Consider the following 18,233-nt stretch of genomic DNA (forward strand, 5'->3'; position numbering starts at 1 on the left):
ACATGCACTTCAGCCCCATGCCACTGGGCATGCCTTGGACCAGGGAAGGGAGCATTTAGGGCTAGGGGAGCCGACACCCAGGCAAGTGCCAGTCGCTTGCCAGTCTGTCATTGGGGAGGGTATCGGGGTGCCTCGGCCGCATACAGATAACGCTCAATGGAAATTTGTGTCTAGCCAGGAGCAGCCCAGCCGTGTCCAGCCCCAAGAAGCAGCCGTGACCAGAGCCGGAGATCCCCAGCCGCGTGCACGAGGAAGATGGTTACCTGGAAGCCTCTCCCATTGGTGGATGGTCCTGTGGGGCCTCCTGCTGGCAGCCGTGTGGCCTACAACCAGCTACGTCCTGGTGGGGTGGGACTGTGCCAACCCCACCCATGTCACGTCTTACAATAAAGAAAAGATGTGTGACACGGAGCCCCTACACCAGGAGGTGCCCCTGGGCCATGACATCCACGTCCTGCAGCAAGTCAAGGTGAGGGAAACCACTGGGTTCAGCTGTCAGCTCACCGTGTCCCAGTGGACATTCAGGTGTGGGGTATGGGGTCACCTCAAGGTGACCTCGGTCCCCACCCTCATGAGGCCAACCAAGATAGACCCAGAAGCGTGCCGAGACCTGGCCAGGAACCGAGTATACACGTTGCCAGGCAAGACCCAGCCACTGACGTTCCAGCTGAACCACCCCCTGTTCTTCACCATTGATATGGTGGGCGCCCTCGTCAACAGCCCCGAGGGGGTGGGTTGCGAGGGGGAGGACGTCCACTTTGAGGGCCAGCTCTACCGCAATGAATTAGTGCTCCAGGAGCGGCGGCTGCTGGTCAAGGAGGAGACCTATGTGGTGGAGGATGGACGGGTGGAGTCCCAGTCTGACCACCTGACCCTCGATTGTCCCCATTCTGAGCTGTCCTGTATCACTGGGGAAGCAACCTACGTGTGGGACCACCTGGGAAGAGATTGCCCCTTGAGGCTGATCCGCAGCCTCCAGCCCAGCCTGGTGAGGGATGCATATCTGGTTGACCATCAGGCCCAGTTTTTCATCAACATGACCAACCCCACCTCAATTGTGAACTGCGACTTCGAGGCCCATGCCACCAACCATCCAGCGTTGTTCGTGGCAGCTGACCCAGCCGCGGCTGCGCTGCCCCGAGTGTCGGCCAGGGATGTTGACGTTCCCCTTCAAGCACAGATCCATGCAGGTTATATTGGATTTACCCTGGAAACACGCATGAGAAGCACTGCAGCAGAAGAAGTGGCGGCCAACTGCTGGAAGCTCCAGCAACTAGATCCGGCCCACCCGGTGCGTGTCCAGGGGAGCACGTTCTCGGTACTGAGGGGAGACATCCTGCTGCAGCTGACCTGCCAAAGGCACAAGTATGTTGTCCGCGAACACAAGGAGTGTTGGGACAAAGTGCCAGTGGAGCCCACAGGTTTTGTAGACGCTGTGACGCGGGTATACAGTGAGCACGCCACCAAGATTCCCTGTTCCTCCACCTACCCCCTGACTGTGCACGCGGAGGAAGGCTGGATAGAGTTAACCCCTGCTCCCAAGAAGAGGCCACCCCCGCTGGATACGCCTAAGCAGTTGTTGACAGACCCCTTAGATGACTTCAGTTCAGGCGGTTTGTATTCGCAGGCTGAGTTGAACGACTGGCAACAACTGCTGGCGTTCCCAGCATACAAGAGTGCCATGCTGACCGGCCTATCCTATGGCTCCTGCGTTCAGCAAGGCAGCTGTTCGGCCACAGGAGACCATGGGATAGTGTCCTACAACATTGACCGACTGGCGGAGGAAGGAGAGGCAGCCCTGGATGTCTGGGCAGGATTTAGACAAGCCATCCACGAGTGGGGAGATGGCGCCGCCATCCTGTGCTTGCTGTTGCTGATCCTCAAACTGCTGGGGGACCTAACCATCATTTCTCTGGCAGCAGCACAAGGAGGAGTCCGGGCAGCCCTGAATGCGATATCACAAGTGTTCCTGTACCACCCAGCCTTGTATAAGAAGGCGATGGCTAGAGCCAGGCTCAACCATGCCAAGTCCCGGGACTTTTCAGTGGACTGGGATGCCATCCCCATCGGCAGGGAAGCAGCCGAGGAAATGGTGTCTATGAAATCAACGGACAGCGGGCATGACCGCCCAGGTAGGCCAGGACCGCCCTCTGGCAGACCCCGCGGCCCCTCAGGAGGACAGGCCGCTGCTCAGACAATCAATCTGGCAGCCAGTGCCCCAGCCGCTGCCAACAACAACCCGCAGGCCCCACTGCTGACCGTTCCAGCAACAACTGTGCCACCAGCAAACCTGATGCCTGCCGGCGCTGACCAACGGATCCAACCCAAGTCAGCCTCTGCCTTCTATCCCACATTGGGAGCCCATCAACCCTAAGAAGATACTCACCACTAGGATTCCATTGAATCATTATCGTTTGTATATATTTTAGCCCTAAGGAGCGGGCCGAAGGCCTCAACCACTGTCGGAAGTCTGGTAGGGAAACCATCTCCCAGCCTTCCGAGGGGAGAGTTGTGGTATTCGGCAACCGTGAGCCATGTCTATGGCACCCCTGATCTGGGGTTCGGTGGAGGGTCAATGGCCCTCCCCCGAGTCCTGGGGAAGGGGTCTAGTGACCCCCTCCCTACGCTTAGAATTAATGATTTGAATCTGTCATGTTTATTATGGTTAACTGTATTCTTAATTCTCCCCCACCCTTTCCAGGGATGGGGGAATCATTATTGCCCAAACTGACCATTGTATATGTATTATTTATGCTTTTATGTTATGATTATTTATTCCTATCCATGTAATTATTGTTTGTTGTATATAACTGCAGTATCTCTTAACCCTTCAATAAAGTGACAACTGAAAATAGATGTTGATCATTATCTAGTGAAAGCTAGAGAAGCGTAGCTTCTCTATAGTAAGGTGTCCACGTCTGTCACACTGCCGTAATCTAATTGAACTCCGGTGTCTGCCATTTCTCCTCGGCGGATACCACATATACACATTTAATACAATTTAAATCTTTGGGGTTTATATAGACTTTGAAAGATTTTAACATCATTTATTATTTTACTATTTAAAAAATTTTAAAAGAAAATGTTACAAAATTTTTCATAGACATTTCGTATACTAATCCAAAATATAATAATCCAGATTATTTAAACTCCAGATATTCAAATATCTTAAGACTTTTTAAAAGTTAGTCCTAAGTTTTGACTAAAATTAGATATTTTATCGTTTTTATTTGTAAAACCAAACAAATAAGAAGTCATTAAATATAAAAATAATAAGAATATTCGTTCCCAGTTTGAATAAAAATTTGATTGCCAATTAAAACTAAACTCAAATTGCAATCAAATAAAAAAAACATATATTGACCTTAATTTATTTTATAGTACATATATCATAATTACAAGTTACAACATATTTTGAATGCGAAGCTTTTCTACATTTAATATAAAATAAAAATGTTTATTAATTCGAGTCTAAATAACATAGGTTCTACAATATCTAACCCACAATAAAACAATCAAATATTAGTCCAAACTAATAGAAGAAAAAGATATATTCTTTGTTCGTATGTGATATTTTTTAATAGCACTTTTATGGATGTCTAAACCTTGTTTCTTCTTTGGTTATCATATTCTTTAAATATATATTTATTTTCATTGTGAAACTATAAAATACAATTTTTTTGGAAGCAAAAACAATTTTGTTGAAAAAATGATAAAAACACTATTTTGTTATTTATTTTAACATTTATGAAGTAGGTATGATTTAATCTAGCCCACTGTCTTTCCCCAATTAAGAAGCTACAAATGGCAGATTTCACAAAAATATAAAAATGTTGGTTTTTTGTTCAAAGTCCTTTCCGCTAATACCCTGTTGACTTTGTTGCTTGTAATTGAAACAATTTTGAAAACATCCATAAGCAGCGAAGCACAAAAATTATGGTTGGACAAACTAACAAAAGTAAGTTATAGTACAGATGTATCCTGTACAGTACAGTGTACGTACAATGGCCGTTTAAAAAAGGGTGATGGAAAAAGAAAAGGAATTAAATTTAAGATAATCACGAAACCCATACAAATCATACAATATATAGTATTTTGATGCAAAAATGGGAAAAGAATTATACAGGATGCGCTTTGGTAATTATTTCCTCAGCAAAAAATAAGCAGTTTATATTTATAAGCAACCGAGTAAAAAAATATTTCGCCTAGGGAATGACGGAAAGACAAAGTTAATTATAGAGTAGTTTAGCTGCTAAAAATACAGAAAGACAAAATGTAGCACCTAATTGTGGCCTTCTTTTACACTAGTTTACAATATCAGATTTATAGTAAAGTTTCAAGACAGTTGACCTCGAAGACGAAAACAGTAAATGAAGAACAGAGAATTACGACTATGAATTCTAATATTTTTTTGAGGCAATTTGAATAAAACTCAACTAGAATAGTGTGGTGGAATTAATGAATAGTAAAAAATATTTCCATATTTGGTAAGTTAAATACACTGAACACATTCTTCAACAGCAACATAACTAGAACCCGACCCAGCCTTTTCACAACCTATTCGTTTATCATCATGAAATATAATCAGAAAATCTTTGCTGTCCTCTTCTATAAAGTTGCCAACGTCACCGCTAGGCATCGCCTCTTTAGTCTTAGTTAGCTTGTTGAGGATGGAAGTCAGCTGATCAGCATCAATGTCGTCGTTGAGTCTACAAGATTTATCATAATTAGATACGGTTTTAACATTTTCACATGCGTTAGTAACATTACAATTAGAATTGTTAATGCACAAATTTGATAATAATTTTACTTTTTCATTAGTGCAGCCTCCATCTTCTATCGACGGCTCTTGATCCTCATCAGTCCTGTCTTCTGTTATAGGCTTAACAGTTGAATTTTCCTCCATTGAATTAGCGACATCTTTTGTACTATCAATTCTTACTTCGTCAATATTAGAAGATTCAACAATTTTAGACTTGTTACATTCAGAATCTGTTTGAAAGTTTGGGTTGTTGTAATTAGGACACTCATTAGATGACTCTTCTTCCACTATTGAGGGTTTAGAGCCATTAATGTTGTTATGATGGACAAGTACGTCATAAGCTTGATGTTGTTGACCTGTCCCATCTCCAGCTTTATGGATTGTGGTCATCTCTGAGGCCATAGTAGCACCAAGATCTTTCCCTAGACCAAGAAAATAATGGTAAGAATTCACATGCAAGTTAGGTAAGATTAAACAATCAATTATTTTAAGACAATCTAATTTTAGTTATTTTTTCCTTAAATTGCATAATCATATAAACATGAATATTAGTTGAGTTAGAAAGTAGGATTAGCCAGTAAAATATATTAGTTATTATATTAGTATAATTAGACAAAATATTGAAACTCACCATTTGTTTGTTTATTTGGGTTTAGTAGCTCCATTCCATTAGATTTTTGAAGTCTTCCTTCTACAAAAATTTGTTATTAAAATTTTATGACATTTATGATTTTTTAACATTAAGATTTCTTCTTTTAGTTTGAGGTACAGTTTAAAAAAAATTAACTTTTCTTTATTGTTCTATAATAATCTGACAGCATAAAAGGGGAAATGGATACTTATTAATAAGCGAGTTTAAAAGTACATTTTTAGTACAATTTTATATCAAACGCTTTTCTGAAGTCAAACTGCATGTAAATTAACAAAATTCCGTATCGCACTAAAGATGGATATATTATTACTTGGATCTTACACCAGATTTTTATGTTCTCTAATAAAGTAAAACACGCAGTGAACTAAAAAATATGCCAATCTTCAAGCCCTTTACCCCATCCCCTCCTCTCCTACTAGTTGAACAAACTGGCCAATAAATGACAGAGGAAATAGCAACCTGATTTGACGATAATTTTTTCCCTGTCATATTATCCACGTGTATTCTACATAATCACTTTAAAGGTTGTAAGGTTTCCTAACCATCTCCATTCATTCTACTATTTTAAAGAAGTGTAGTATTGCTCCAGAGCAGGTTTTAAGCTATGTGGCGGGAAGCGGGGACAATTGTAATTTTACTCGTAAGAGATATGGACCTAGAGGCTAGGGTCAATAGATCATCACTTCTAATTACTTTATAAGATAACTAGCGGCTTCGCCCCTAGCCTCTAGGGGCTTTGCCCCAAGAGGTTTGATCAACCTAATTTTTCGTATTTTAGATTTAAAAAGAAAAAGTAGAAAATTTTTTTTTTTTTTTTGGGGGGGTATTTTTCAATTTTTGAGGGGGTTGGGGGTGTCCCACCCCCCAAGAAAATAGCTTAAAACCATCACAGGACCAGTAGGTATATTCCCTGAAGAGTAGAGCCCAATCGGTTCAGTTGTTAATGAGATCTTAAGCTTCAGACGGACAGACATCGTTCTACTTTGTATTATAGATAATCATGATTTAATACTGCAGTTTTATTAAAAAAATCCAAACTTATGAAATATATAATTATATTAACCAGACATTTATCTAATAGCGTTAAAATCCAAAAACACTTGTGTTTAATTAAATATTCAATTATTTTTTTCTGCTCAACATAAAACTAAACAAATAAAACGTAAAATGCTGTAAATTTCATTAGAAATTAATTATATTTTTCCAATATTCAAATACGTTCTAAGCAAACAAATTTCCTTTTCACAAAATATAGGAAAACTAATTTGGGGTAAAAACAAATAAAGAGAAGTTTTCACATTATCAATTAACTTACAATTATTAACTTTCAACAAAACTGACAATTTCTAGTAAAACAAGAACGAAATCATTCAAAAAATTTAAATAGCACCAATATAAAAATTCTTTAATATAGAATGTTTAAATTGGACGTATCTTCTTTTATTGTTATACGAAATTATAGAGTGGCTTTCTTTTAAAACATTCAGTCTTATCGTCTTTTTATAGAAGATTTATTTTAAAACTTTGAAAAGTTGCGTATTAACAAAGCTTAAACATTAAAATAATTTGCTTAAAAAATAAAATAAGATTATAACTAAAAACAAACAAATACATTGTAAGGTACTTGACAATAACGTAAGAGTTGGGACTTTCATAAAACAAACTTGCAATCAAAAATCTTGGCCTGGACGCAAAAGCTGATATAACCTTTATACTTTACCTTGTTTTTTTGGTGGTTTTCTATGATTTTTGTCTCCGGCGCCTTTACCACTAATCAAATCATAGAAGGCTTTCCTAAAAAAGAAAGATTTCTTTTTTAATTTGATATTATTTCTTGCTATATTATACTGACCAAGTTTTGATTAAAACATGATAATGAATTATCAAGTCAAAATAGTGGTTTTCTTTTTATTGAAAACGAATTTAAACAATATTTTGTAAGAGGAAAAAACGCATATTTAAGGCTTTCTTTCAATTATGATTAGTTTAAGTAAGGTATAAGTAGGAAAAGAACCCTTAGGGATAAAGATCCACAGGTCTAGAGACCCTTGCAATATCTTAAATTATTTGTTTTTCTAAAATTTATTATTTCTGGAGGGGGTGGTTAGTTTTCGGTGGTTCAGTTGAAGGTATGAATGAAAGCTTCTTTTCACTGTAAAGGCATTTTATAGATTTTTATCATTGGGTAAGGGGCAAAACATCATATTGAGCCGTATTCTATGTATATGTTAAGAATAGTGCAGCTATCATTAAATCTAAATCAAACCTGAATTGTGGGGAGAAGAAAGCATACAGAATTGGATTCACACAAGAATTACTGTAGGCTAGTACATGGCTTGCTATCTAAATAGACAATAAATAGTTAATATTTAGTTAGATTAGATGGACAATTTATAATTGTATATAATTGTTTTTTTTTGACACATAATAGATACATAGAAAGATAACAGATTTGTAAATAGATATTTAAGAGATAAGAGTAGGGGATAATAGAAATAAAGTACATATTATACCCATGGAAAAGTCATATATAAAATAAAGTCATTTCCTATCACCCAAAATTAGATTTAAAAAGTTATTAAAGAACATGATTTATCTTTCAGTAGTTGTCTTTAATTTTTTAGTAGTGTAAAGATAAATATTGAAGCAATGTTTAGCTAAATACATAACTTTTTAGTTTTAAATAAACACTCAACAATTGAATGCAAATAAAGGCAGTTTTGGTTAATAAACTGGCATTTCCATGCTAATTTTAGTAAATTATGACACAATTAAATGCCATTTTTATGGATATGTTTATACAAAGAAATTTTTTTACACCTTTTTGTAGAATAGATTTTTAGCAATTTATCTTTGTCTGGGGGTAGAAGTCTATAAAATAAAGTACGCTTAAAAATGAATGTATAAATATCATACATAAATACCAAGATAAAGAGTCAATGCATTTAAAGCAATATTTTTTTTTCGACAAGAAGTTTAGCAATAACAAGCAGTCATTATTTTTATACATTACAGTCATGATGTAACTAGAATTAATTAAAACACAATTCTCAATTATTTTTCTTATTTGAAAAAATTCCCAAATTGTATAAACACTTACTTTTGCATGAATCAAGGGCTATTGCATTTAAAGATAAATTAATATTTCATTTTATTTACTTTTTATTAATAGCATTTAATTTATATACATTCTGTTTGACTCCAACCTTTTTATTGGAGGAAAAAATTGTTTAATCTGATACTATATCCTTGACTTGGCCGTGATAATGATGCAAATTATTTGCAATTGTTATTTCTGCACTGTTCAGTAGTTTAGTTTAGTTGCAAATTATAAATAATGGAATAGTTTATTCAATATTATGTACAAACAGTTCATTTCAAACGAAAAAAAGGAAAAAAGACATCCAAAAGTAGCGTAATAATGGATTGACAAACTAACAAACTAAATTGTAGAGCAATTGTTCAGTGTTAAACAACTGAACTTATTCAATTTCTAATTGCTGTATTTCAATCCTACCCATGGATAAAAATAATGTCTTTGTTTGTTTCTTGGATTGGAATATTATAATAAAAATATATATTGATAAAAGTACAACTTTGATTTTAATCTAAAAATAGATAATTTATATTTAAAATGCAGAATGCATTGTAATAAATTTGAAAAATAATGTGTTGATATTCTATTGACAATGCAAAATGATCCACAAAAATTCTAACTGAAATTTAAAGCCATTATTTTTGTTAATGTTAAGAAATCATTTACAACATTTGTACACTATAAAATTGGCTACTTTTCATGAAAAAATAGATATAGGAAATGTGGTATTTTTAGCTCCATACATGTTCGTTAAAATGTTTTCACTTCTATATAAAATACTTCTTTGTGTCTTATTTACATTGCAGTTTGCAGAAATAAATTGTATAAACCTTGGAAGTTAAGTTTCGACAGCCAAGTTTACATATAGCATTTCATGCATATAGAAGAAAGAGAACCTTTACTCTACAAAAAGAAACTTGAATCATAAATTGTTTTGATTCCGCCAACGAATGGATGCTTAATTGGTTTATTAGACCCAAAAAAAAGACAACAAAATATGTAATCGCTTTTCTATTTCCGGGAAATCATAGAAGTGTGGCATAAAAGTTGGCTAACAAACCCGTTTTGAAGACTAAAACCTGCTTAGGTTACTGACAAGCCCCTTAAAAATGGTGAACTGCTGTAGTTGTTTCTGGGATCTTAATATACACACATTCACTCTACTTTTAAAACATATGTCAGTTAACAAATTTACTTTTTAGATTTGTAAATTGTTTCGCCATATAACCGATCTTATCCCAGTAGATAGTATGTGACAAAATGTCAGAAATAAATTCTGCTCAACACGACCATTGCATGCCATTTTCAGTATTACTAGCGTAGCTTCTCCATCAAGTTGCTTCGCCCCTAGCCACTGGTGGAGGACCGAAGGGTCAGGAAAAGAGCCTAAAACCATCCCAATTGTTATATTTATAAAGCTTCCCTAAACGAACAGGAAATTTGGACCATAATTTTTCAAGATCTTTAGCTTAAGGCAAATAAAACCTTACTTTGTGTAATAGGATAGGATTAACTAAGTATTCTGTCATTCCATTCGTGCCACGTTTAACCACAATAATTGAATAATCTAAATTTATCCATATTCCTTGCTTATTGATCTGCTTTTACTATTATAAAACAAAAAATGGATATTCAAGAATATGCTGACAAAAACCTACTAGGAATCAAAATACGACTATAAGATAGATTGCCCATAAATTCATTTTTTTTTTGAAAAAATAAAATTCGTAACGTTTTTATCATCTGTTACAAAAAAATGAATACGCTTCATGTACCTACCCTCATAGAGAATAATACAAAATTGTAATGTAAATGATTTGAGTTTCTAATTAAATAATAATTGAAACAATACAAGAATATAATTAAAGTAAATAATGGAGAAACAGAAAATATTAATTTTCTACAATTTAATCATTAATATTTATTTGATTTATTAAACCTATTTATCACAAACACATTTTTTTTATTTTGTAGTGAATTTATGAAAATTTATCCATTTCTGAAAAAAGCTAAGAATCTATGTCATTTTTTTATTTATTCGTAAAATAGTTTATGCTTGCATGATCTTTCAATTTATTTTTGCCTTTTTTGGCAATTTCTATCAACAAAAATTTTATGAAAAAAAGTTAATTGAAAAAAAATACGAAGCCTTTTTAGGGTCAATTTTCAATTTCAATAATTTTGTTAGAAGTTTTTATACCAGATAGAACTATTTATTACTGTTTTTAGCTAAGTACAATAGTTGGCATTGTTTTATTCTTTGCGGCTGTTTATGTTTTGATAGGATTAATGAATAGAATTAATCTCTCTACTGATTAATGTTAAATTACAGGTTTAATTCCTGTTTTGTTAGCCCTCATATGGCAAATCTAAATAGTTTTATTTAATTGAGATTAGTCTAAAGCTTTGGGAGTTATTTTTGTCTTCAAAAAACGAAATCACTTTCAAAAATACTTTTTTAAAGCATTGTTGTTTTTTGTTCTTGTAAGTACACTGTTTGGTTTATCTAATTTTTGTGTATATTTTATGTATATTTATAAGATTTTTACTCTAAAGTGTTGATAGGTTAAAAGCACAAGTATAGTGAGAGAAAATAAGATTTACGGCCGCAGATCAAAAATGACTTGTAACGCGCACTAAGTATAAATATCTGTAATATCTACATTTATACAGGTCTTAGTCTATTTTATGTAAAAATAGATAATTTGAAAATAAAAAAAAAACAGAAAAGGAAAGGGAAAGAGTAATAATAAGAAAACATCAATTAAGATAAAATTTAAACTTAAGTGTGTTCGGGACCCAGACAAACAATTATTCTTTCCATAAAAAAAAACATTTATCTAGAGCCTACTATTGATCATCCTATGGAAAATGTGCCTTTCAACAGTACAGGTGTTTATATAAAATTATGGATTATATTTACAAGGTACTCAATTTTCGTTAGAATCTAACCTACCTTATACCTACCTTCCTTTGGGGATAACACGTTTAAACCTAAACTATTAAAGTAGGCAATCAATATTTGATTGCAAGGCCTTTGTTTGAAATTTCTAAATGTGTATGTTAATGTGTTGTCCCTGTTTTTAGCCAAGGAATTTCCCCTCTTGCGAATAATATCATGTATATAACACAGAAGGCCTTTAATTAACGTGCATATTTGCCGAGATTCGAACTTATCAGCTCCCCGCCGAATAGAAAATATGCTTCGAGGTGAGGTTATTTTAAAGGAAGGATAGCCCATCTTTAAAATTATTCAATATACGTACTGTAATATGTAGTAAAAATATAAAGGTACTTGGTATTAATAAATCATGTTTAGATAAGGTTACCTCATTTTGAAATAGATAAATATTCACAATTTTAAATGAGAAGCTTTTGAATTTTCAGTTTTTCTTCTGTCAGTAACTGACAGCTCTGATTGTCAATTCAGACATTGTGTAATCGTCCAACTGTCTTATATATTTCATGTGTTTTATGGATATTGTCACTCTTGTTATGCTGCGCACATTAAAATTACTTATTTCAACCTTTAAAAACGTATTGATTGAAAATAACATAAATAACTAAGAGAAAAAAATAGGGTTAAAAAATACCAAAATATAGGAAATTAAAACAGAAGAGAATGATAATTATTTTTTTTTTAAAACGTTAATCATTCGATATAAAAAATGAAGACATTTTCGATATTAACGACAAATGGTGGCGAATATTTTTATTTAAAAAATGTAAAGATAGAAATACGTATCAAAAATAAATATAAATAGGGTGGACAAGGATAACAAGACAAAATCAAAATAAGATATACGAATAAAGATCATGACATTTAAGAATTGCTGAGTAATTATGTAGAACTAATTGCAAAGTTATTTGCATATGACAGGGTTTTTAAAATATTTGCTAATTCGCGGCTCTTTTATAATGATCATCCAATGAGAATTAGGAAAGTATATTTAAACAACATAGTTTTTTTTATAAATCAGGATAATTTACATTTCGTATATAATAATTTTGTTTTTAATCCTCCCAAAAATGTTGATGTAGGTATATAATAGCCATTATACAAAAAAAATGTCCAATTATAAGATTATACAAATGTGAACCTAAAATTGTAAGGGAAATGTTTAAATTCAAAGTGTTTCCCATGAGTAAAACTTTTCAACAATATGTAATCACTAATCAACTTTAAATAATTTTACATTTGTTATCCAATTTTTTCATAATCAAATTTTTTGACAAAAGTTCTGGCTACATTTTTACTTTTGAAAATATCTTTAAATTTGATTTTTCGAAATTATTATTTTTATTCCATTTTGTTATACTGATTTGATGCAAATCAAATTGATATATCCTCAGAAACTATCAGTTACACAAGGGTAATGTTAGTACACTGCTGCTATGCCATGTGCGTGCCATTGGAATGTCTGTTGGGTGTTACTTAACCTAATACCCCGGATGTTTGGACAGAGAAGAAGGGATTTGAATCCCCTTAGTTATCCTTGGTTGTTGGGTCTGACGTTAGGTGTCTTGAAAAACAGCCTCACTCGTAATACAAACATTTTATTTCAGGGGAAAAACTATTTTAATAGTAAGGTTTTCTTAGTGTCTGTAGCTTAGATGGTTTAATGCTAGTTTTTGCCATTTATCCTCTACATATAGCAGCCGCTAGTTATATATCTAATTTATATCCTATTATATAAGGTAGACAGATTTTTTTGTCTGTTGCTCAAGATTGCAATAACTACTAATTTGATTGTGTTCTAATTTTTAGGGAAGCTTCGCATAGGTCCTAGGAAGGTTTCATGCTATATTTTTGCCTTTTTCTACCCTTTCGAATACAGAGCCTATAGATGCTAGGGGAGCAGGCGCTAGTGATACATATTACATTTAATTTATATGTAAACAAATAATACAAACTTAAAGTTTTTGTTAGAAAAAGTTTTGTTGTAAAACAATTAAATGTCAAAATATTTCTATTCAACATTATCTTGATATTATTATTTTATCATTTTCATTTAAGATGTTCAATGTTTGCACCGAGGGTAAAATTTGATGGGGGAGGCCCGGAGGCAGGGGCGTCCAAGCTTTGTTTTTTGGGGGGGGTAAAAAATTGTTAAGGGGGGGGTAATTCGTTTTTGGGGGGGTAAAATTTTTACCCCGGGGGTAAAATTTGCTTGGGGGGGTAATTACCCCCCCTGAAATCTGTTGGCAGATGTAAATTTATTTTAACCCCCCACCAAATTTACCCCCGGGGTAAAATAGTTGGGGGTGCCTACGGCACCACCAGGGTAGGGGTAAACTTTAAATGGGGGGGGGGGGGGGGTAAAATGAAAAAAATCGTTTGGGGGGGGGGGTAATCGCCCCATTGCCCCCCCCCCCCTTGGACGTCTATGCCCGGAGGGGTAATAAAACCTTCTTAACCTTGTTTGCACTGGGGGAGGAGGGTGGGGGAGGAATCCATCATTTTGTCAAAATTTTTGTTTGATATGTCAAAAATTTGTCCAATTTGTAAAAACTAAGGGATTTAAAACATTTTCAGTGTTTTTTTTAATTGTTTGGTGCGATAAATACCCTTTAAACAAAAGAACAAAAATGTACATGTATACACCTTAATACAACATAGGTTAGCCTATATAATAAGGTTACCTACTATTTATGGGGATACCAGATAATAAGAATTTACCTGTATAGAAATGCTGGGAATATTAACTTGGAATAGTTTCAGCGGTTTCAACAGAAGGATAACCTTAGAAATTATAAATTATGTATGAAGTGTTATCTAGAAGATAATTTTCTTTCGTCTATATTACAAAGTAGTACGATGTACTAAAATTATTTATAGTTGAAAAGTTTGGACACTACTAGTCTAGAATCAACCAATAAAAATTCGATAAAAGTATCTAAAGTTTTGAGCGAACCAATAAGCAAATTTTTTCTAAATCTTTGGGTACGAGTACAATTCCCTGACCTTCCGTGGTGTTTAGATATGAAAAAAAACAAGAAAGATTACCTGCAAAGGAAGCCAGCAAATTGCAAAGATAGCAATGACAATTATGATCAGCTTCACAACTCTTTTTTTACTTCTGTTCATTAAAACAATTTTTAAATAAATTTAAAGCTTAATTCACATGGTAAAATTCCGCGGATAGTAAAATTGTAATATCCGTCTCTTTGCGGTCATACTTAAAAATATATAAACCTGTTCTATAACTTACTTTGTCCGTATGTTTATTTCAAGACTTTTTTGTGCTTCTAGGGATCTTAATCTACCTGATGTTAAAAAAAAGAAAATTAAAAAAAAGTAATGCATCAGCTTTGAAATTTAAGAATATAACACTTCACGTTTACAACGCAATAAATTTTAGATAAAAAGGATAATTTGCTACTTATAAATACTATTAAATTGGATGGATTTTTTCCCATATTTGTACAGGTCTGTATAGATACTGTTGCTAAAGCTCAATTAATGACAACTGAACATTAAAAATGCAAGCACTGTAATCTATGTAAATACCAAGATTTATATATCTCAAGGCAACTACTCTTAGTAGCACTGCAGTCAATTCTCGGACGTCCAAGCTTTTTTATTTTGAAGGGGGTAAAATGAGGGGTTTTAAAGGTTTGAGGAGGGTGATCTAATATACATTTTTTTCATTTTGAGAGGGGTAAAATAAGGGGTTTCAAAAGTTTAAGGAGGGTAATCTAATATATTTTTAAAGGTTTTGAGTGGTGTATAATGTGGGATTTCAAAATCTGAGGGGAGTAAACACTCCACACTTTTTTGTGAATAGTACTCTTCTTCAAACAATCCACAACTTTGAAAAATTGATGATAGATTGATATAAGAAAAGAAATGTGTTAATATATTAATAGATAACAATTAAGATAGAAAAATTTATTTAATAGTGCAGATTGTATAATAATTAAAAATGAATCTAAGCGGCCTCTCTGAAATAAACTTTATTGACTGTAAAATTTATTTTATGAGTAAACGATGTGTACTTTTTGAATTACTAGTTTCTTCCTCCAAGAGGGGAAGTTGGTTCCACACAATTACGTTTTTGTCAAAGAAGAAAGAAAAGTGTAGCTGAATCGTTTTGGTAAAAAAAATAAGATATCCTACGAAATTTGTACATTAGAAATTAAAACTACAACATAAAATACTTGAATTTCATCTATATGTATGTTCGTTTGAAACCAACTGCTTTTGGTTTATAATCTTTTTTTAAATTTACAATATTCCAATGTTAGAAATTATTGCTTATCTGAAAATAGCCATGATTCGCAAACGCATAAAAAAATACAAAAATGGTTCATGGCAAGGTAAATTTTATTTTTTAGCACAATTTGTTATTATTAATGTTCAAGTTTTATTTAGGAAGCTTGTTGAGGCTACTAATTTAAAACTAATACTAGATATATTCTGATATTTTGATATCTTGGCGAATGAACTAAAATGCAGGAGAAATGTAACACCACCAATGTTATCAGAGTATTGTGAGTGAAGTGGTAGAGGTATTCAGATAAAGAAAGAAAACCGATCAGCACTTGACAATTTATTTAGCAATATCCTTTTTCTTTCCATTCAAGTTATACCATTTTTAGAATCCCTCCATTCCAATGACGTTGGAAGAATGTATGACGTTGTCCTTTTGTCCATTAAGATCTAATTTACCGTTCAAATTAAATTATCTTTAAGTATTAAATATATCTAATGTTATGCGAGTCTTAATTTTCAGTGAAAACCAACAATCAAAATAAAACTTTTGTTATTTTTAAATAACTAGATAGAACATGAGGGTGGGAGTTTGATGGATCATAAAAACTTGATAAATACTAGAGTCATAAGGAAGAAGGTTGAATACTATTGTAATGGATCTTTCTCACTTGAGTATTTCTGTACTTCTGGTATTTGTAAATTTATATTAGATTATACTTTTTACCTCCAATAGCTTGACTGTATATAAATTAAGTTTTTAGCAAGATAATCCCCCTGTTGAAATTGACGGCATTTTGTCGACATTCAGATGACGTCAACTAAGAGGCCATGGCTGACATTACTTTGATATCATTTTTAAAACATTATTTTTGGGAAAACACTACGATTAATCCATTTTTAAAAAGATAAATTTATTGTGGGAGAAAAACCTCCAACCTCACATTTAGAGCGAAGTATTAATAGAATAATTTATTAAAATTATAAAAAAAAATAAGAAGAAAATATTCAGTTGAAAAGAATTTAAAAATGTTTGAAAAAACAGAATATGATTTTATCCAAAAAATTATTATGTTAATTTTTTTGTGTAATAACGTGAAAATCCTTATTTAATGACATATTTTATCCATTCATATTTAAATTTTTCAAACTCTGAAGAAAAAGACTTAATCTTTTTTCTGTACGAAAATGTCAAATGAACAAAAGAATGAAAAATGTTTCTTCATATTTTGATCGCAACGAATATGTTTTGAAAATTGAAAGATGATAACTACAACCAATATTGTTGGCACAGTAAACTGTAATACAGAAGTAGTCGTCTAAAAAACTAATACAGCAAATAGAACAAAGCTTTTTCAAATCAATTAGATCCATAGATAGTTTGTTGTTTTACTTTGATTCTGCTAAAATATCAAAAAGGCATATAAATTCGCTTAAATAATAAATCCCCCCCCCCCCCAACCAAAATGTCAATAAAATGTTCAACTGTATGTCTGTGTACTTTATAGTTTAACTAGCAGCTGCTTTAGCTTTTCATGGGGGTAGGGATGGGCAGAAAATTAGCATGAAACCATCTTAAGACTTAAATAAAAAATTAAATGACCAAATCATCTTTCATAAATTGGAGAACTAAATCGGTTAAGTATTTACTGAAATCTTAAGATACAAACAAACACTTCATATAATAAAGTTGTAAACATGAAATATTTTTCAAATTGTTTCCTTTGTGCTTCATTACTTTGTCTTCCTCCTGGGGCCTAAAAAATATTAAAAACATGTTATAAAATATTTTTACCAAACCTACTAAGACAGTCAGTTACTAATAAGAAAGAGTATAGTAACTTCAAAATATACTCATAACTAGAAGAAAACTTTTTTTATATCAATTGTCATAATCTAATCATTTAAACCTTATCAATTTTGGGACTTTCCCTCTAGAGGCTAGTGGGGCAAAAGACCCCCCAAACACTAAAATTTTAACTTAGGAGCTTATTTTTAAAGATATCGAGCTGATTTTTTAAATGGAACCTTTTATTACATAGATGAGTTGAATAGCCACCCCATATTTCATTTTTGCACTTTACTTCTAGGGTCTTTTGGGGTAAAACAACCCCCCCAAATACAAAATTTAAAAGTTTTGAGCTTACAAGCCCCTAGAGGTAAAGTCCAAAAATGAATTATGAGATGGCTAATCAACTCATTTATGCAATAAAAGCTTCCATTTAAAAAATCAGCTCGATATCTTTAAAAAATAAGCTCATAACTTAAAATTTTAGTGTTTGGGGGGGTCTTTTGCCCCACTAGCCCCTAGAAGGAAAGTCCCAAAATTCAATTTTCAAAGTTTTACAGGTAGATACAATCAGGCCAAAATTTGATACTGAATTTTCATTTCCTATAACTGTACAAACTTCCCCCCCCCCCTTATTTTTTACCTATAAATATAAAAGTCTATATCCCCGTTTCCTCATTTGGGACAATAGGAACCCATTATTGTTTAGAATGAGAATGA

General features: G+C 33.5%; 2 protein-coding genes across 2 annotated transcripts in view; both read right to left on the minus strand.

Annotated features, from left to right (window-relative positions):
* Positions 1–2,978: 2,978 nt before the first annotated feature.
* Positions 2,979–14,599, minus strand: LOC145330459 (uncharacterized). The gene is made up of 6 exons (XM_080175092.1): positions 14,519–14,599; positions 14,192–14,254; positions 7,681–7,757; positions 7,135–7,208; positions 5,394–5,453; positions 2,979–5,184 (listed from the first exon to the last, which is right to left on the minus strand). The coding sequence occupies exons 1-6, from the start codon at positions 14,597–14,599 to the stop codon at positions 4,493–4,495; spliced, it is 1,047 nt and encodes a 348-aa protein (XP_080031218.1). The 3' UTR covers positions 2,979–4,492.
* A 2,771-nt stretch (positions 14,600–17,370) lies between these two features.
* LOC145330460 (allatostatin-A receptor-like) overlaps positions 17,371–18,233 on the minus strand; it is a 44,391-nt gene continuing 43,528 nt past the window's right edge. The window contains exon 11 of the mRNA XM_080175093.1: positions 17,371–17,481. Coding sequence (XP_080031219.1) covers positions 17,371–17,481 — 111 coding nt within the window. The remainder of the gene's footprint in view (positions 17,482–18,233) is intronic.

The sequence above is a fragment of the Acartia tonsa genome, chromosome 10, assembly GCF_053477335.1.
Source record: "Acartia tonsa isolate MP-2025a chromosome 10, ASM5347733v1, whole genome shotgun sequence".
In the NCBI taxonomy this organism is placed as follows: domain Eukaryota; kingdom Metazoa; phylum Arthropoda; class Copepoda; order Calanoida; family Acartiidae; genus Acartia; species Acartia tonsa.

What these genes read in the sequence shown, in the direction of transcription:
- LOC145330459 (XM_080175092.1), bottom strand. Translation starts at nt 14,599, where the DNA reads ATGAACAGAAGTAAAAAAAGAGTTGTGAAGCTGATCATAATTGTCATT. An exon ending in TTTGCTGGCTTCCTTTGCAG is followed by an intron (nt 14,255 to 14,518) that starts GTAATCTTTCTT and finishes ATAATTTCTAAG; the next exon opens with GTTATCCTTCTGTTGAAACC. An exon ending in CCCAAATAAACAAACAAATG is followed by an intron (nt 5,185 to 5,393) that starts GTGAGTTTCAAT and finishes TTCTTGGTCTAG; the next exon opens with GGAAAGATCTTGGTGCTACT.